The following is a 20,859-nucleotide window of genomic DNA, read 5'->3' on the forward strand; positions in this document are numbered from 1 at the left end:
TCGTGTTGCAACTACGGTAGCCGTTATGTCATCACTGATCTCCTTGTCCGTTGCAGCTGGTTCACATGATCTGAATGAAAAGCGTTGGTAGGCAAGTGCTTTTTGTCCCTCTCTGCTATTATAGTTTATCAATATGGCGGAACGATATGGAAGCCTCCTTGGACTTACCCTTTCAATGTAAGTAAAGAGGAGAAATTCAAAGAAGTTTACAAAGAAAAGTCAGATCACTGGCAGAGGTCATTTGACACCAACGAGGACGTATTTATGAATAAAGACATTGATCTTGATTAATAAAACACTTAAAATCCTACTTACAGTCCCTTTAATGTTTAAAATACCTGTATTTGTCCATCTTTATTGCATACATTTCAATACCTGGTTGCTTGTGCTGTGGTTCTGGAGATCCCCTTTTCCAGTATCTCCATGCCGGTTTGGTCTCAAGCTGACTGTAAGGCTTTTTCAGACACGAAATCTCGGTGTTTATTGAGCGGCTCACCATTTCTGACCTAGGCCTTTGTTCTTCAGATGTGAAGTCTTCTGAGTCAGAAGTTGACGATGAGGAAGATGTCTTTTGAGAGCTTTGTAGTTCTTTCAATTGGAGATCTATTTTGCTTTCCAAGTCGTCTCTTCTTTGGTTTTTTAGTAATGGAGGTGACGTTAACATCGGCCAGCATCTTCTAACTGAACATTTGCAGGGTGGAATGGAAGACAGACTGTGATGGGTGCATCGGTGACATGGAAATCCAGAACAATTCATGGTGCAACATTGTGAGACCCTACAGCAGCATGGCCTGGCTGAATAATGCTGAAGGTCTTTAATCACTTGCTCATAATGAGAAGCTGGAATCCATACGGCGAGATCTTTGGGGATGTGCACTGTGATCCCATTCCAAAGGAGAACCTGAAGTCCAAGATTAACTTCATCACCTTTAATGATGTAAATCAATTACAAACATAAATAAATAAAATATTTAATACATGGCATATGAAACTCAATAGGTTATAATTGGTTGCTGCTGCTATATTAGCAGAAATTGTAAACAGAACTATAAACATTACCTTTTATTGAGTCTCTCAGCTCTATTCCAGAGATGACTCTTCCTGGCCCATATCTTTTCAAGTCAGGCTCCCATGGGGCAAGAACAGAGTCTCCTGGTGTTATACTGTGCTCATATGCAATATTTAGGCTCACCATATCAGGCTTATAAGTTGGCTGAACTGTATTTATTGTTTCCATAAAGGAATTTCCTTCAGGTCCTGTGATCTTATCAAACTCCACCATATAAACACTTCCTCTGCCCTAGAGACCACCATAGATTTGTAAAATAATGCATGTAAATTTCTGTTTATTGGTTCATGTAGTTACCATTTTGTTGCAATTTGAAGGGATAGTTCGCCTTAAAATGAAAGTTCTGTCATGGTTTACTCATCCTCATGTTGTTTTAAACCTGTATCAATTTCTTTTTTCTGATGAACACAAAAGAAGATATTTTTTAAAAATGATGGTGGGCACACAGCAAATAGTGTCCATTGATTTCCATAGTAGGAATAAAAAATATATATTTAATGGGTACCATCAACTGTGTGCTTACCATCATTTATCAAAATATCTTCATCATTGATCACATTACTTCCAAAATATGTTTTCCTACTATGGAAGTCAATGGTCACTTTCTGCTGTGTGTTTACCATCATTTCTCAAAATGTCTTTTGTGTTCATCAGAAAAAAATTCATACAGGTTTAGAAAACATGAGGATGAGTAAATAATGACAGAATTTTCATTTTAAGGTGAACTATCCCTTTAAGAATGATAATGATCAAGAATACTATAGAATTTGTTAAAAAATGTAAGGTTTTTCTTTCTGTACCTGATGTACGATTGTCCCCAGATAGTAAAAACCATCTTTCTCTCTTCTAGCTAAAACACGACAGCCAGGATAAATCTCAGCACCTGTCATAACCCTTGCAGAAATGCATGATACCGCACTAAATGGATTTCTAGAAGAACACCTGTAAAAAATATATATATTTTATTTTTTTCAGCATTATTTGCTTTATAAAACAATAAATATCTCAATTTGCATGATTAATTAGACAACATACCAGTATGGTGCAGAACATACACAGCTAGTACAGCTGTAGTATGGGACCTGATTGAAGTCCACTCTTGAATGCCACCTGTCCTCTACGCATGATGGCTTTTGAATCTGGTGATCCGTTGAATGCAACACACTGACCTGTTACAATATAAAACAATACAAATCATTAATAAAGTTTTACTCAAAAAAAAAAAACAATTTTATGCACGAGTTAAAGGAAAACACCACCGTTTTCAATATTTTATGTTCTTACCTTAACTTAGATGAATTAATACATACCTATGTATCTATCCAATGCGTGCACTTTTAATCTTTGTGCGGCGCTTTGTGAATGTGTTGGCATTTAGCCTAGGCCCATTCATTCCTATGGCTCCAAACAAAAGTTTTATTTTGCACCACCATACCTTCTCGTTTAACTACTCATGTAACTTTTTAAATAGGGAAAACATGGAAGTGTTTGGTGGCATCTAAATTCATCCTTGTTTGGAGCCATAGGAATGAATAGGGCTAGTCTAAATGCTAACACATTCACGAGGCGCTGTACAAAGATTAAAAGGGCACGCATTGAAAAAAGATAGGTATGTATTAATTTGTCTAAGTTGAGGTAAGAACATAGTAAAATATTGAAAACGGTGGTGTTTTCCTTTGAAGGATCATACCTGGTCCACACCCCCCTCCGAGTTCAGAGAAATGTTGTAAGAGCTTCCTCTAGTGGTGGAAGTGAGGCACTGTAAGAAGTCTGAAATGTCACTATTCATAGGACTGTCAGATATATAAAAAGTTAACACTGGGCGGGTCACTGGGGATGATAATGAAGCCAGGCATTGTGTGGGGTTGTCTGGGAGACCACTGGTCACTAAATGGACTGATTGACAGGCAGGATCAGAGAAGGCTAAAGCCAATGCTGTCTGGAGGTCTCTGCCAGGACTGGTCTGTAATGTGTGAATCCAGCTCAGTGCTTGATAAACAATATCAGGGGTACAAGGTAACATATGAGAAGACCATGGTGTTGCCTAAAAAAATAATAACAATCAAATGAGAGTAGCTATATAGGCACAGCTTTTAAAATGTCCACATAAATTAAATTACATCTTACCAAACAATAAATGGGAAAAACAGGGAATTCACATTATTATATGGGACCCTACCTGTGAAAACCCAGTGTTTTTAGTGATGTACATAAATTTATCCTAAATAATGTAAATAACATTCTGTGAATGAATAACCTTGATATCTTTGATATTGACTGAGTAAGGTGATGTCAAATATTGAAATCATAGTGACATAATTAGATTGAGACTTTATCCTGGATTTCAGAGACATGGTCGCATATTGCTTTAAAAACCAGATTTTCAAGAATCTATACCATTTCCATAATAAAGATACTAGCAACCTGTTCAACAATAACCTGTTCCCTAAAAGTTGATGGGGCGGTTTCCCGGACAGGATTTAGATTAACCCAAGATTAGATTTATATTTAGACATTTAAGTCATTTTTACCTTACAATAAAGAATACTCGTGTGCATCTTGTGACAAAACAACCACACGGATAAAATAAGTACGTTTTTAAATAAGGGCAGCTTAAACATGCATTTTAGTTTGTGACTAGGATGAGCCTTGTCTTGGAAACTGCGCCAATCAGTTTAATGATACGTAAAGGGGACATTTCACAATACTTTTTAAAGGTGTCAAATAAATCTTTGGTGTCCCCAGATTATGCATGTGAAGTTTTAGCTCAAAATATCATATAGATAATTTATTATAGCAAGTTAAAATTGGCACTTTTGGGTGTGTCTTTAAAAATGCAAATGAGTTGATCTCTGCACTAAATGGCAGTACTGTGATTGGATAGTGCAGATTAATGGGCGGTATTATCCCTTTCTGATACATGGTTGCAGAGAATGGTTTACCAAAACTAAGTTACTGGGTTGATCTTTTTCACATTTTGATAGAAGCACTGGGGACCCAATTATAGCAATTAAACATGGAAAAGTCAGATTTTCGTGATATGTGCCTTTTAAGTTTTTACATTTACTTGTTCTTTATTATTTTTTTTCACATTTTAGCATATGTATAGCATATTTACACAGTTGACAGTACCTATTGACTTTCATAGTATTTGTTTCCCTTCAATGGTACCGTCAACTTTGTGCTACCATCATTTCACAAAATACTTTTTCCTCAACAAAATAAATAAACTCATACAGGTTTAGAACAACTTGTGGGTCAGTTAATGATGACAGATTTTTCACTTTTTGGTGAACTATCTCTTTAAAATTTTCAGATGGATATCATAAATGTACCTTGTATGAAAAGCTGATAATGTTGAAGAGTGAATCTCTGAGTGAAGCTTTAGTAACAAGGGTTTGGATGATAAGATTCTTCACCGGCCCCATAAAGGCATTCGTTTCTTCACAGGTGTCCAGAACAAATGTGACATTTTTGCCTTTACCCATAAACAAGGGAAGGACACTTTGGCTATGCAATACCGGAGGGTTTGATGACATCATTCCAACAGAATAATCTGTAATAAAGTTGCATTTGCTTAGTTATAGCTGACATAAAGACAGTGTAAAGACCCATTTAACTACCTTCTATTGATATAAATAAGATGCTTTTATCAATCTCTTTGAATAGTAAACAGACTTTTTTAGATTAAAAGTAAATTTAAACAATGAAAGTATTCAAACCTTATCTTGTTCATATAGAAAACACAAACTGTAGCAATCTCCAGTAACAATCCTCTGAATAAAGATCCCGTTCTCTAATGTGTACTGGGGTTGCCATAGTGACCACTGACCAGGCTTTAACTAGAATGCCATACATCTATAGTGGTGATAGGTTAAGAAAGTATCTCTTTTGAAGTTTGAAGACATCTGTCATTGAATGTAAGAAAATAACTGTATGATTGTTTACATTTTTTACTATGTATTTTAATGATATCCCAGAAAACATGTTTCAGTGGTTTTACCTTGTAATGCACTGCGAGTCATTTTGAATTAAAGTGCCAAATGCATAATTGTAAATGTATAAAGAGCTTGTTGTCTATGTAGCACTTGCATATGATGCTAAAATTATTTCAGCAAGTCTCTTAAAATAATACTTGTCATTAAATTACTATTCTGCAACATATTAGGATTACTTTGGATTCAGTAGACAAAGGGAAACTTTGTTAAAAAGTAAAAAGTGTGTGTTCGACAGAAATCCTATTTCAGACCCCTCACCAAAAAAGGCCACATGAACATGAGACAGACCCTGTGAAAGACTTTCAATTCAAAAATAGATGTGTAGTCTTCTTTCTCTTCTACACTTTAAAGCTTTTGAAAACAGACCGAGGTTTAAAAGACTAATTTTATAATAATAAGACACAAAGGCAGACATCACATTTCATAGAAGTACACTAATCTATGTAGCTACTATCAATATAAGAAAATTCAAAATAATTATACTTATATATGCTTTTGAGAGAAAATGGGGAACTTTGTTATATTTATTTACTGCATAGAAACATCCGGATGTGTAAAAATAAAAATTTTTCTGTCTTGGTTTCAGAACCGCATAGCTTTCGTGTGGATTTGCACTGCATTGCCCATACATCCTCACTTCAGCCATGACATACTTAGCCATTCAAAATGGCTACCAACTCTTTATATCACACGGTGTATAAATGCAATTTTATAAACTATAAAACCACTGTTCGCATTAAGAAGTTAAAACATATATAAACAAAAAACCCGACATCTATCCGCAAACTGACAATATACAAGTGAATACGCTACTGTGCTAGTTTTGCTTATTCATGCTTGAACAATACACCCAACAGACCCGAATGGCGTCTCAAAGGTGCCCCTGAACATGAATTTCACACAGCGCGAATTCGCATGAAACGACGAGGAACCAATAGGAAGCCTCCCGCTTTCTTTTTCAGCCAATCACCTTTGCGTATTAGGAATCGGTTGGTCCTTCGGCAGAGAAGCGCTGCCGTTATTCATGTTCCGGGGTTGTGTTGTCTGCATAACGTTTCCTGCCCTGGTGCATGGTGGTCGAACGAAGGGATTGTTGGAAAATTTTCGGAGGTTAGTATATAAATGTGTTTTACCCAGTGTGCCTTATTTCCTCAGACGCCGCTTAGCTGGGGAGAGCTGGGATGGAAGTGTTGTGGAAGTCGATGTGGGATGCAGAACGAAATAAAATAGTGAAAATGCTTTGGATGCAATGTTTTATTTATTAAAGCCAGTTGGACTGATGGTTGTAATCGGTGCAACATTGTAACGTGCCGATTGTGATTGTCAAGTTACGCAGCAACAAAGTCAGTTTGGGCTAGCTGTCGTCTCTTCGGGGTTTAACGGCTTTATTAAAAATTATTAATGCGTTGTTTTGCATTGGTGCCTTTTATGATCTGACTGCCAACGGCTACCTCAATATCTAAACCTTATGAAACGGCAGAAGTAAAACGTGAATGTTATTGTAGCATATGCTAACATGTTAGGACTGTTAGCATGACAGATGCCCTGTCAACACAACTATACACTTATAAGTAACTTTACGGTGCTACATTGACATTCCTGCTGTTTAATCTTAATTTATTTTACATTTATACACGGATTATAAACTTTACAAAGATGTTTCGTAGCTTCCTGGTTAAAACGGTGGTTAAGAGAGGAAATGCCCGCGTTAGCACATTTACAGTAGTAAGATATCCAGTTCTGCATATAGCACATATAGTTATAACATAGCATAATTTTTTATATAAAATCAGTAAAAATATTAATAAAAAGCGTTTGTAAGTAAATACAATAATAAAGTTATAACAAATTTCATATTATAAAAATTATATGAAATGTTTTAGAAATGTTAATGTGACGTTACAAAATTACAGTTCTGTGCAATACATGACATTGTCATTGTGGGTTCATGAATGACTCTGGGTTTAAATGAAAAAACACAAAACCTATAAAAACCATTGTTGGTTAGTGTGTACAGGTAGATCATGCTCTTTGCCCAGGTGAATCGAGACACCCAGGGCATGGAGTTTCAAAGTGTGGATGGGGACCCGCAGCAGGTCACCCTTTGCTTGACGGAGGCAGTAACAGTTGGAGATGAGATCAAATATCTACAGTGATATTATACTTTATGCATAATACAGTAAAAAACCATAATGGTCAACTTTTACCACACAGATGATAACATGGATGGGATGGACACTGTGAGTTTGCAGGCAGTGACTCTGGTGGATGGCTCCACAGCATACATTCAACATAGTCCTAAAGGTATAACAACTATACTAGGTGTTCTGCATGCTTTAGATTAGATAGTTGACCGCTATATAAAGTAGTATCAGTGGATATATAAAGTCATTTAATTTGACACAAACTTCTTGTCTGTTCTAATAGTTTCTCTTTCAGAAAGCAAGATATTGGAAGGACAAGTGATCCAGTTGGAAGATGGATCTTCTGCATATGTCCAGCATTTACCAATGTCTAAAAAACTAAGAGGGGTCATTGTAATGGTTGCAGCTTCATTATTAATGTCTGCTATCTTGCACATCCCAGATTTGTTAAGTACCTTTTTTACCAATACTTCATAGGTGGAGAAGGATTACAACTGGAGGACGGACAGGCTGTGCAACTGGAGGATGGCACAACGGCCTACATTCATGCACCTAAAGGTCTGTCTATGAACACTTGCTATAATATTGTCTGTCTAAACAAACTGTGCTTTTCTATATTGATGACTTCATCAATATTAAATGAGCAAAACTATCTTCCAATCTTTTCAGAAACATATGATCAGGGTGGTTTACAGGCTGTTCAGTTGGAGGACGGCACCACTGCATATATACAGCATATGCCACAATCCAACACCATCTTGGCCATACAGGCGGATGGCACTGTATCAGATTTGCAGACAGAGGGTACTATTGATGCTGAGACCATCAGTGTGCTGGAGCAGTACTCTTCCAAGGTTAAGATCATGACTTTTTTCTTTTTTTTTTGTGTGTACATTATTGCCCAATTTGGTTGCAGTTTATGATTAAATTATCTCAAATCTATTATTTTGATAGATGGAGGGTACAGAATGTGGCACAGGACTACTTGGTCGTGGAGACTCAGATGGTAGTGTTCATATGCAGGTAGATTCTCATTTCATCCCAAACTCTTTTCTGTTAATGCATTTTTATAATAAATATTTTTTATTAGGTTGCTGAAACTTTGATTTTGTCTTTCTCAGATTGTACTGCAGGGTCAGGACGGCAGATCACCTAGAATTCAGCACGTTGGGGAAAAGGCCTTCCGCTGTGAACATGAGGGATGTGGAAAACTCTATACTACTGCTCATCATTTAAAAGTAAAATGACATCATATGTTGCATACAAGAGATATAATATATGAAGAGTTTGGTTCCAAAACGCAATAAATCCATTTAGACTAATTTTGGTAAAAATTTGTTTTCTATACCAAGAAAGTTACAAGATGAAAACCACTATTTTCTGTTACAGACTTTCACATAGCATATTTAGGTTATAATAACATTAAAAATTCAAATCCATAATTTGATTTTCAAAGATTTATTATAAAAACTGATTATTTTTTCCGCAAAATGCAATAAATTCCATGACAAGTCTATAAATCTTTTAGCTCAATATATAAATCTGCATTCATCTTTGCCATTTTATATTCATTTAGTTGACTAGTGGTATACACTGATTAAAGAACACTGACATTACTGCTGTCATCCTTGGGACGTCGTCGCTGAACGTTTTTGACCGTGATCATCAGCTGTAAAATGTTTTGGTCCTGCTCGATTTTCGTTGACTTTGAGTAAAATAATGGGACGTTTTAAATAAGATCACCTGGGGTCAATGTGTTAGCAATGAGAGAAGCTTAATGCTGTCAGAAGAACAAGCAACAGCCGACATTTTTCCTTCGCCCGAGTGCCTCTCAAGTTAATTATTCGATTTTGATGGCTTACGTTTCTTCTCCGCCACAAAAAAAAACCCACCACAGATTTATCAATGCCATCAAAAGTATTATTTTGTTTTTGTTTGTTGATCATGAAGTACAAAGTAGATGAGGAAAACTAGGATTCTTTGTGTATTCAAAGTGCCTCCATTATTGTTTACAATGCGTGGAATGGTGTACTGTGATTGGTTAAGCATATTTATTGCATTCTGCAGAGTAGGAGGACTGCCGTTTGTCACGGTTTGGAAAAGACGAGAAAAGATGACAGAATAACATGTCGGATATCGGATTTTTTTAAATGCTGCTTATTGCGCTTTGAAACCAAACTTTTCATATGATCACAAAGGCTTTTTGTGTTAAGAATGATGAGCTTAATGTAATGTACGTTGCATTCTGTACACTTCCAGGTACACGAAAGATCGCATACTGGGGACAAGCCATACATTTGTGACCAAATAGGATGTGGAAAGAAATTTGCAACAGGTAATCATTTTTTCCATGAGCACTTTTTTTTTTCTTTTCTCCATCAATGTTGTGTATGTGCATGTGTATTCATGCTTTTCTGCTGTGTTTAGGATACGGCCTCAAGAGTCATGTCCGGACACACACCGGAGAGAAACCGTATCGGTGCCAGGAACTCAACTGCCTTAAGTGTTTCAAAACATCTGGAGACCTACAAAAACACACACGAACACATACAGGTATGTTTTATACCTGGTTGGCCCACCCAAATTATCCGTCTTTGTCTAGAATTTAACATTATTTTGCAAAAACAACAATATTATTCAAAATGCAGAAATGTCATGTATTTGTTAAATTTGCATATTTCTGAAACCTTTCATTGTTTTCACAGGTGAAAAACCATTTAAATGTCCGTTTGAAGGTTGTGGGAGATCTTTCACCACATCCAACATTCGCAAAGTTCACATCCGTACTCACACAGGCGAGAGGCCGTATTACTGCTCTGAGCCCAACTGCGGAAGGGCCTTTGCAAGTGCCACAAACTACAAAAACCACATGAGGATACACACAGGTACATGCTATATTGATGTAATGAAGAATCCGAATGTATTGAAGTAGCAGTTAAAGAAATATATATTTTTTTAAATATCAGAATTGTGTTTGACTGATCACCTCTAGGAGAGAAGCCTTATGTTTGCACTGTGCCTGGTTGTGACAAGCGCTTTACTGAATACTCCAGCCTTTACAAGCATCATGTGGTTCATACACCCTGCAAACCCTACAACTGTAATCACTGTGGAAAGACGTACAAGCAGATTTCTACCCTGGCCATGCATAAACGTACGGCGCACAATGACACTGAGCCCATAGAGGAAGAACAAGAAGGTTATTTTGAGCCTCCTGCAGGTCTGTTCACTTTATACATGTTTGGTAATATGTTTTGTGCATTTTGTGGGATGAAGAACGTTATACATATAACCTAACTAAAAAATCGTAATCTGTTTCAGAGGCCATTGATGAGCCTGGGTTAATGTATACACCTTCAGTTGTGGAGGATGACTCTGGGTCCGAGCAGGTATCGGGTGGGTCAGAGGTCATGGGACAACAGCATGTGGCTCTCATATCTCAGGATGGCACACAACGGGTAACTACAGTAAAACCATTTAATGTACAACTGTGTGCATTACGTAAAAATCCTGTATTTGTAGTCTGTAGTACACAATGAAAAACACTATCGTTGCTGTAGTAAATTATATTTTAGAGTGGGACGGTTGGATTGTTTGAACAGATAAATCCTTTTATTGCTTTTTGCCCTCTCAGGTTCTTTCTCAAGCAGATATGCAGGCTATGGGAGGCACGATAACCATGGTAACACAAGAGGGAACGACCATAACCATCCCAGCACATGAAGCAATGCTTTCCTCAGGAGGGGCACATTCTGTTACCATGGTTTCTGCAGATGGCACAGAGGGACAGGTATGGGTTGTTACTTAAGCGGACCAGGGCACCGTTGAACGTACCGCTCCCAGGTACGGTACGGAGCGACCACACTAGTCAAACAAACCAGACTTTGGGGGTCAAGCATACTCTGGTATGGTTTGGTTCGTGTGAGTACGCCCTTAGACTCACTGTATTCTGTTTAACCTGCCTGAAGTAACCCCCTAGATACACATACAACGTAAGCTCTTATTTAGTTAACTTTGTTTGTGTTTTAGGTGGCTATTGTGACACCAGACTTGTCTGAGTACCAGACAGAAGACGGGGAGCTTGTCCAGGATCAGGAACAGCACATAGTTTCCACAAGTCCACACCCAGTCACACTGCTGGCTACCTCTAATGGCACACACATTGCTGTGCAGGTATGGAAAACTTCATTCTGAAAACAAACGCTGTCTTTTACACTTACATATTTACATTAACACAGACGAAAGGGAGGGGTCAAAGACCTTAAATCATCTATTTACTTTAGCTGTGAGTGTCCGTTAAATAAAGCCTAAAGCGTAAAGCCCCTTTTGAGATGCGTCATGGATTTATTCTAAGACTGTGTGTTGGGGATTGTGTCCTTAAAGAAATATTAGACTTATATAAAAAACAAATCCAGATAATTTACCCCATGACATCCAAGATGTTTGTCTTTCTTTGTTCATCCGAGAAGAAATTAAGTTTGTTTTTTTTAGGAAAACATTCCAGGATTTTCCTCGAATTTATAGACTTTATTGGACCTAAAGAGTTCACAGTTTCAATGCAGTTTAAAATTGCAGTTTCAACGCAGCTTCAAAGGGCTCTAAATGATCCCAACTGAGGCATGAGGGTCTTATCTAGCAAAACGATCATCATTTTCACCAAGAAAAAAAAAGTACTTTTAAACCACAACTTTTCGTCTTGCACTAGCCATGTGATGCGCATAACATATGCGAAACTACTGCCCCATTTTGAGATCGTCCTATCGTCAGCCTGTGAGATTACTGATACATGATAGTCTCTCTCGCGCAAAGTGAAACCTACAAACCCTCTAATGCGAGCAAAAGCACGCAATGCGTATGTTAATGTGAAACTATGTTGATAATAATAACCACGCCAAGAAAACCTGCTATTGGCGATATGTCTGACAATCATCGATACACGATACTATCGTCTATCAGCACAACCCCTTTTTATTTAGTTTCGGGTGCTTACGTGAAACTATCACGTGCGCACGCGAAACTACACGTGATGGTTTAGTGATAGTTTCCCGATAAGTTTCACGCACGCATGCGAAACTAAACTTTATTTCATTTTTGCTCCATGTCCCCTTAGGGGCTCCGTAGTTTAGTTCCATTTGAAGCCGCATTAAAACTGCAATTTTAAACTGCATTGAAACTACACCGTTGAGGTCCAGTGAAGTCTATTAAGTTGGGAAAAATCCTGGAATGTTTTTCTCAAAAGACTTAATTTCTTTTCCACTGAACAAAGAAAGACATAAACATCTTTGATGACATGAGGATGAGTAAATTATCTTGATTTTTTGTTATGAACGTGGAGTATTCCTTTAAGGGTGTGGTTATGTATGATTAATTTATGGAGTTCCTTGAATTTAGAAATTAATTCTATCAGTTAGTTGCAGTTTTATGCTTTAATTCTTAAACAAACCATATATGCTTCAAATTAGTATTTTAGTTTGTATTATATCTGCCTTTAACATAGTTTCCTAGTTAAACTGTCAATACTTAAGAGCTAATAAATGTTTTTTCATTGTTTTTGAAACAGCTATTTAATTCCATTGTTTTTTATCTTTTCAATAGATTTATTGTATTTGATTGATTAATGTAATAAACTGATTATAATCCTATATTAATGATGAATGACTACAGGTCTCTTTGTTTTACTAATGGAGAACAAATTGGGCAATGCAATCTAGTCCAATCAATTTTGCATTGATCTTTACACTGATCTGCTATTCAATTATGATTAATGAGCCCTCAATGCCAAAAAAGTGAAGAGAGCCGTTCTTGTAAAGCGGGGCATTGCTAGTTTGTTAACAATGAATGTGTTGTTAATGTATTGTAAATTGTATGCAGAGGAAAACGTTTTATTAAATAAATCTTTTCCCTCTTTTAGCTCAGTGATCAACCCTCCCTAGAAGAAGCCATCAGAATAGCATCAAGAATACAGCAAGGAGAGACCCCGGGAATGGACGATTAACTCTTGCTTTATAATTTATTGCCACAATGAACTAAACTCCTCAAGAGTGTGTCTGAGTGTGAGTGTGTGCGCATGTGTATTAAAAACATGTCATGCGTCATAGTTTTTAATACTGACATCATGATTGTTATATATCAAGAGGACTTAAAATATTTTTGTGTGGATATGTACATAGCTGTTTTAAAACTAGAGTTTTTCTGTATATATTTGATTATGCTATTTTTTGCAATCTGCCAAGAAAAAATCCGCAATTATGATTAAAAAAACGAATGGAATTTGTTTTGTATTTTTTGATAATGGATTGCTTATATTCATATTCTGAATAGTGTCCGAGTGGGTTTTAATTTTTCATGTAAAATGTATGTAGCAAGGGATGCGCGTTACCTCAGAAAGAACAGAATACAGTTTTAATACATTGCAACCACAAAGTCCCATTAATAATGTTAGGTAAATATTACGAGTAAAACTAACTAACGAGCTATTAATGATTAAGTTACGTGTCATCCATTTCCACGGAAGCCACTATAAACAAGTCCATGTGGCTAATTTACACCACCATCGCTTGTCATCAAAACAACATTAAAATATTTAATCTCATCACGTGAAGTTATTGTAACTTGCTCCTCCTTCACCAAAGACAAATTCCAATGTGCCAAATCGACGCCCATCTTCACTAATCCGCTTCTGATCAACTCAGTGATCAAACGATAGGATTACATAGATGAAAGATATGCATTCGCGCCAAATTGAAGTCACAGGCAGAATCCATGTTTGGAGGCGGAGCGTGATGACGTACACACTTGGAACCGCCTTTCTTTTAAACTTTGAAAGACGGCGCTCATTGGTACATAACACGTCACATGACCAACGGTCGCGGGAAGACTTTTGACCACGCTTGTTGGTGGGAGGAGTAGCAGTTCGTCATTCAAACTACTTTTGTAAACATTATTGTCCTAAACGATGTTGTTTTAGATGCTTTGACATTTTTTAAGAGTTTTCTCTTACGTGGCGTTAAACGTTACCGGAAAATCAATATTTCAGGTTGTATTTTTTCATAATTTTCAAACGACAGTGGGGAGTTTTTGGAGCAGCCATTTTCTTGACCGATACTACGTCGCCGTGGAAGCTGTATCACTCTTGTAACTTTGTTATCAGGATCTATCACGTTAAGTGTTGAAACTGAACGTGTGTGGACTTGTCACGGAGATATCAGTTATCGAGTGAAGATCCAGAGAGGAGATTTTCATCAAATAACCTTTATCGGAAGGTTTTCCAGTTGGATTAAGTTGGAAATCTCATCGTTGCTTTTCGGGACCGTTCATCAGCGCACGATCAATCTTAGATAACGTTATGTTTATCTAAATTACACGACCTCTGTCCAATTTGCCAGCCGTTTTGGCTGCTTTTTCGTTGTAGACATTATTTTATTTAACGTTACGTGTTTTTAAGTTTCATATTTTTCACAAATCGCGAACTGAACTTTTTGCTGGCAACATGAGTTTCAGCCTACGGAGGCACGGCAAGTCTCCAAATATTAAACCCGTTCGCCAAAAATTACAGTTTACCGCCAGCGATGGCGAAGAGGACAGTACGGAAGACGCTAACAACAGTACCGGAGCCGAATCGGGCTTCACAGAACTGGACTCTCCCCTCTCCGTGCGGCGCAACGGTGTGGATAAAATACCAGAGGACCTGGGAAGTAGCCCCCTTAGCCGAACCCGAGAAGACGACGAGTCATGGGATGAGGAGGGATTTAGCTCACCGTCTCGCGTCAAACCGACATTTTACATGAAAAGCTCCCCGTCGCCACGGAAAGGTCCCCAGGCATACGACAGTTCGCCCGAAAGGGGATACATTCACGATGACATGGATGGATCAAGCTCCCCTGTCCCGGACTGTCCCGATACACCACCCCATAAAACTTTCCGAAAACTACGTTTGTTTGATACCCCTCACACTCCAAAGGTTTGTAATACGTTAAAAATGCATGTTACACACATTTAGCGAATTATAGAGGACATTATGATTTTCAAATGTATACTATGTATTTTTTTAACGTTTTTCTGTTATTTCCTTATGAAAATTAACCATGTTTTTTACTACAGTAACCACATTTTAATTGCGGTATTTGAAGTGAAACGACAATAACCACACATTTACTATGGCGTTAGTACACTAACTTGAGTTTAACTATAATATTGTTGGCAGAACTGTTGTAATACAAACGGTAATCCGTCAAAAACTTGTTTTTTTTATACTTTTACTATAATTAAACAATGTTTACTTTTCAAAAAAGTAATTACATAATCGTCAAACTGAGTTGTTGGGTTTTGAAAAGGCAATCGTGCCTTTCTCCCAAGTTGATGATGACTTCACCTCGTGACCCAGATATCTGACTAACTGTACAAAGTTGCGTAATAACAACAATGAATCAGTCTGTTGATACTACCACAAACCAGATATCATCCAAAATGTGTCTAATGTTTAAGTATGCTTACTAGATTTGTTTAAGCCGACGTTTACTGAAATACATCCCTTTTAACGTCCTAACGAAAAAGGCTATTCTGTACTGTATTATTCTATTCTATTATCAAGATTAATTGAATATATGTATTTTCTTAAATATACAGAGTTTATTGTCGAGGGCCAGGACGATGGGATCGACGAGCCGAAGAGTCGCCCTGTTCAAGAATGTGGATTCCACGAGCAAAGCTTGTCTGGACGGAAGACGAAACCAGACACCTCTAGTAAACATCAACCCCTTCACCCCAGACTCAATGCTTGTGCAGTCTTCCACACTACAAAGAAACAACAGGAAACGATCACACTGGAATGAGTACGTTTGTTTATTGTTGATCCATCGTTTACCGAATATTTTTTAGGTTTTATTAATACGTTTTAAATGATCGTCTCTGGGTTTTTAAAAAGAGCTTGGGTTTATTATAACGTTATGCCAGTCTTAGACAGGTATGGCACAGGTTACAGAACCTTACAGTTCGTTAAATCCGTTTACTTAATCCCCAACAACACAAAAAGTTGGCGAGGAATCAAACCCTCGTGTTACAGCACTCATAACGCCACGTGCTTAGTCAGAGCTCTCCGCTGCCCCCTAGTGTTGGATATGTGATATGCATCCATTCTAATAATGACTTGTCCTTATTTAGCTCTTGTGGGGAAGACATGGAAGCAAGTGACGCTGAGATGGAGGATGAACTGATTCCACCCTCAAAGGTAAAATTGAATACTTTAATATTTGCATTTTTTTGCATAATATTTAGAAATTTAGGTAATTAGTGCTGCTGTTCACATCAAATAAAACATGTCTTAATTCAAAACAGAGGATCACTATGATGGAGAACAACATGATGTCCAGATATGCATCTGAGTTTCATGAGCTGGAGAAGATTGGCTCTGGAGAGTTTGGGTCTGTTTTCAAATGCGTCAAGAGATTGGACGGCTGTATATATGCAATCAAACGCTCCAAAAAGCCGCTGGCAGGCTCTGTGGATGAGTAAGTGAACTTTGCACATTTTATATACTATGAGCATTTAGTGTTGCCATGAAAAATAAGTTTTGCATGCCTTTTTAATTACTTTTAATTCTCACCCAATAGGCAAAACGCACTTCGTGAGGTATACGCACATGCGGTTCTTGGACAGCACCCCCACGTCGTGAGATATTATTCTGCTTGGGCGGAAGATGACCACATGCTGATTCAGAACGAGTACTGTAACGGTGGAACCCTGTCTGATGTCATTGCTGAGAACAATAGACGCATACACTTCCTGTCTGAGTTGGAGCTTAAGGATCTGCTGCTTCAAGTCTCTCGTGGACTCAAGTACATTCACAATACAGCACTTGTTCACATGGATATCAAGCCAAGTACGTATATGCCTGTTACATCCTTTTAAAATGACTAATTGTTTTTATTTAGTAACATTTACGAATATATGTACGTATAATATGGACTCAAGACCTAAAGAAGAATAAATAAACAATGACTTTGTTTTAATAACTTTAACAATCTCTTACAGGCAATATATTTATTTCACGCAAACCTGCTGCCAGTGTAGAGGAACTTGAAGATGAAGAAGATGGACCCACCACAAGTGTGGTGTACAAAATAGGTAAAATATATGGAAATGTATGCTTGTACTTGCATTAAATGGGCACGTGCGTATTGAATGGACACGATTTTAACATTTTCTTTTTGTCAGGTGACCTAGGTCATGTGACAAGAGTTAACAATCCCCAAGTTGAAGAAGGTGACAGTAGATACCTGGCGAATGAAGTGCTACAGGAGGTAAACACTTTTTTATCTGTTCATATATTTGTTTGTATCATTTTTAAAACATTTCTGGTAAGTTAGTGGTTCACTTTTTGAAAAGTATAGGATGCATCCCTTTATGACCCCGCTCCCAAAGAAAATTATGACAAATTCAGACTTAAAATTTGATTTAAACAAAAAACATTAAGGGGCGGTTTCCCGGACCAGGATTAGCTTAATCCAGGACTAGGCCTTAGTTTAATTAGGAAATATAACTAGTTTTAACAAACATGCCTTACTAAAAACATTACCTGTGTGCATTTTGAGGTAACACAAAGGGCACTGATGTATTTTAAGATATGTAAGTGCAAGTTGTTTTCAGTTTGGAGAGCTCTTAAAAGTGTTTAAGTCTAGGACTAGTCTAATCCCTGTCTGGGAAACCACCCCTAAATGACATTAAATGATACAATGTTGTGCTGTTTGTTGATAGCTATATTTGTCTGAGATTGTATTACACAGAATTTATGATAAAGTAACGTATTTTATAAAATGTCTTAAAACTGGGCCCCCCCGGCATCCTCTAAGCCCCCTAAATTGGGAACAACTGTGATAAATTATGGTTTTTTTTATGCTGTGTGCTAATTTTTCTGCTTTTGCACACAGGACTACAGTAACCTGAAGAAGGCCGACATATTTGCTCTGGCTCTGACAGTGATCAGTGCTTCTGGAGCAGAGCCCCTTCCTACTAATGGAGAAAAGTGGCACAAAATCCGACAGGGTATCCTGCCCCATATCCCACAAGTACTCTCTCAGGAATTTGTAAGCTTGTTAAAGGTAAATCAAAGGTTTTAACTATATTTACTACTCTATAACCAGCAAAATCTTACAATTGAAGTTAATAAATAAATAATTTCTTGTTATTACAGCTTATGATCCATCCTGACCCAACACGACGACCCTCAACCTCTGACCTTGTGAGACATCCTGTTCTGCTGACTGCTTCCAGAATGAACGCCGACCAGCTACGTGTAGAGCTCAATGCTGAGAAGTTCAAGAACGCACTTCTGCAAAAGTATGTGACGTACGGCTAAATGATACTTGTGTGTGAGCTAATGTAGTGGATGACGTACTTGATCTTTCCCAACTTCAGATAGCTCTTGTAAATCTCAAAGTTCTACATTTCTTTGTGTCAATTCTTACTGATTAACTTTTGGGTCTCCAACACTGTTCCTGGGTGGTACCTGTCCTGCATATTTAGTTTCAGCACACCTTAGGTAGCCCTGAACAACTTGATTAGCAGGTTCGGGTGTGTTTGATTGCCCTCCAGGAACATGGTTGAAGACCCATGACCTAACTACATTAAAGGGGACATTTCACAAGACACTAAGATTTGACATCAGTCTTTGGTGTCCCCAGAGTGTTTATGTGAAGTTTTAGTTCAAAATACCATACAGATCATTTATTATAGCATGTTAAAAATGCCACTTTGTAGGTGTGAGCAAAAATTTGCCGTTTTGGGGTTTTCCTTTTAAAGAGACATTCCACTTTTTTTGAAAATATGCTCATTTTTCTGCATTTGAATCTTACCGTTTTTAAATCCATTCAGCCGATATTTAGCATAGCTTAGCACAATCCATTGAACCTGATTAGCCAATTAGCATCGGGGGAAAAAATAGTCAAAGAGTTTCAATATTTAATATTTTTCCTATTTAAAACTTGACTCTTCTGTAGCTACATTGTGTACTAAGACAGACAAAAAATAATAAGCTGCGATTTTCTAGGCAGATATGGTTAGGACTATACTCTTAAATATCAAAACTCTTTGGTTAGGGTTATTTTTAGCACAATGCTAATGGTCTAATCAGATTCAATGGATTGTGCTAAGCTATGCTGAAAGTGCTAGCGTCAGACCCGAGAGATGAGCTGAATGGATTTAAAAAAGTGGAATGTCCCTTTAAATGCAAATAAGCTGATCTCTGCATTAAATTACAGTGCTGTGGTTGGATAGTGCAGATTAAGGGGCGGTATTATCCCCTTTTGACATCAAAGGGGAGCCAAATTTTAACGACCTATTTTTTCACATGTTTGCAGAGAATGGTTTACCAAAACTAAGTTCCTGTGATGTTCTTTTTCACATTTTCTAGGTTGATAGAAACACTGGGGACCCAATTATATAGCACTTAAACATGGAAAGAGTCAGATTTTTGTGATACGCTTTGAATCAGTTTAAAGTCTGTCACTTGTAATAAGCACTACGAATTTTTTGATTTAAAACTCATATATAGTAACTTTGCATTGAATTAACCATTCTGTATTTTGTGTCTCAGGGAGCTAAAGAAAGCACAGATGGCAAAGGCGGCGGCAGAGGAGAGGGTTTTGACCACAGACCGAGTTCTCACACGTTCCACAATCCAATCCAGCTCAAGAACGTCTCGACTCATTGGGAAAAAGATGAACCGTTCCCTCAGCCTCACCATTTACTGAACTACAGATCAAAGACTTTAGCAGAATGCCTGTAGCTGGAAGGATAACTACGTTTGTCCTGTGACTTATAGTGCTTATACTGTTGGTTCAAGTACCATGGGACTACTGGCATCCTCTGCATAATTTGTATTGGCAATCTATTTGCCTCCGTGTACACACTGCAGATCTGCCTTACCAATTAGGTTTGCCTTCTCAAAATGTAGAGACATTTGCCTTATGATGGATGCATTTTGAATATAGTTTCAACTTCCTAATCTTTGCTTTAAATTCTGTTGGTAAGGGTCAACACGGTCTCCCTGCACTTGCTTCTCGATGCAGGCTTTACCAAATGGGAAATGTGTGTCCCCTGTACAGCCCTCATATGTGAATGTACCAGATCAAAGATTTGTGCACCTTACTGCCTGTGGAAAAAAATGTCTGTTGGGCTTTGGAAGTTAGAGTTAGATTGCCATTAAAATTAGCACTTTGGAGGCAATGTCAAGCTTGCCAGGGAAAGCCTGCTGCTATTCATGTTCGTCTGTATCCATTTAGGGTTGGAAAAGATTTTTTTTAGGTTGTATTTTCCCATCCAAGCAAACATCTTCAAAACTGTCTGTGCTCCAGTGTCATATTTTTGCAAGTCCACCCTCTTGTTTCTGCCTTGTCAAACTCTGACCAATATTTAATTTCACCATGTTACAAATGTATGTAAAACTGGAAGCAGATGGTATCAATGTACACAAATCTCCAACCCACGTAGCATTAGACAATCCTCATGTTCATTGGTTGTCGTATCATTTTACTTTACATTCTCCTGGGTACTGTTTAGATTCATCTGTTAATTCACGAAGCCTTCATTTTGTATGTAAATAAGTTCTTTTAATAAATTTTAATCATATGTCTACCCATCTCGTTTGAGATTA

General features: G+C 37.5%; 3 protein-coding genes across 4 annotated transcripts in view; 2 read left to right on the forward strand and 1 right to left on the reverse strand.

Annotated features, from left to right (window-relative positions):
- c15h11orf16 (chromosome 15 C11orf16 homolog) overlaps positions 1 to 20,859 on the reverse strand; it is a 94,459-nt gene that overhangs the window by 597 nt on the left and 73,003 nt on the right. The window contains exons 1-7 of one of the 2 annotated variants that reach the window (XM_055173916.2): positions 4,792 to 5,409; positions 4,405 to 4,625; positions 2,760 to 3,113; positions 2,105 to 2,238; positions 1,870 to 2,011; positions 1,060 to 1,300; positions 376 to 927 (exon numbers count right to left, since the gene is read on the reverse strand). In XM_055173916.2, the coding sequence (XP_055029891.2) occupies positions 376 to 927; positions 1,060 to 1,300; positions 1,870 to 2,011; positions 2,105 to 2,238; positions 2,760 to 3,113; positions 4,405 to 4,611 (1,630 nt within the window). In that variant the 5' untranslated portion in view covers positions 4,612 to 4,625; positions 4,792 to 5,409. Of the gene's footprint in view, positions 1 to 375; positions 928 to 1,059; positions 1,301 to 1,869; positions 2,012 to 2,104; positions 2,239 to 2,759; positions 3,114 to 4,404; positions 4,626 to 4,791; positions 5,410 to 20,859 lie in introns of those variants that run through there. The other variant, XM_055173914.2, reaches the window with a different exon arrangement.
- znf143b (zinc finger protein 143b) lies at positions 6,038 to 13,481 on the forward strand. The gene is made up of 16 exons (XM_073853648.1): positions 6,038 to 6,177; positions 7,076 to 7,198; positions 7,280 to 7,371; positions 7,495 to 7,591; positions 7,690 to 7,769; positions 7,881 to 8,065; positions 8,166 to 8,234; positions 8,333 to 8,449; positions 9,471 to 9,546; positions 9,639 to 9,764; positions 9,917 to 10,096; positions 10,204 to 10,431; positions 10,533 to 10,669; positions 10,846 to 11,001; positions 11,241 to 11,384; positions 13,123 to 13,481. Exons 2-16 carry the CDS (start codon positions 7,092 to 7,094, stop codon positions 13,204 to 13,206), a joined length of 1,878 nt encoding a protein of 625 aa, XP_073709749.1. The 5' UTR covers positions 6,038 to 6,177; positions 7,076 to 7,091; the 3' UTR covers positions 13,207 to 13,481.
- Positions 14,061 to 20,844, forward strand: wee1 (WEE1 G2 checkpoint kinase). Its single transcript, XM_055173920.2, has 10 exons — positions 14,061 to 15,171; positions 15,837 to 16,042; positions 16,371 to 16,437; positions 16,545 to 16,717; positions 16,820 to 17,088; positions 17,241 to 17,333; positions 17,424 to 17,509; positions 18,137 to 18,307; positions 18,400 to 18,545; positions 19,801 to 20,844. Exons 1-10 carry the CDS (start codon positions 14,701 to 14,703, stop codon positions 19,955 to 19,957), a joined length of 1,839 nt encoding a protein of 612 aa, XP_055029895.2. The 5' UTR covers positions 14,061 to 14,700; the 3' UTR covers positions 19,958 to 20,844.

The sequence above is a fragment of the Misgurnus anguillicaudatus genome, chromosome 15 (assembly GCF_027580225.2).
Source record: "Misgurnus anguillicaudatus chromosome 15, ASM2758022v2, whole genome shotgun sequence".
In the NCBI taxonomy this organism is placed as follows: Eukaryota; Metazoa; Chordata; class Actinopteri; order Cypriniformes; family Cobitidae; genus Misgurnus; species Misgurnus anguillicaudatus.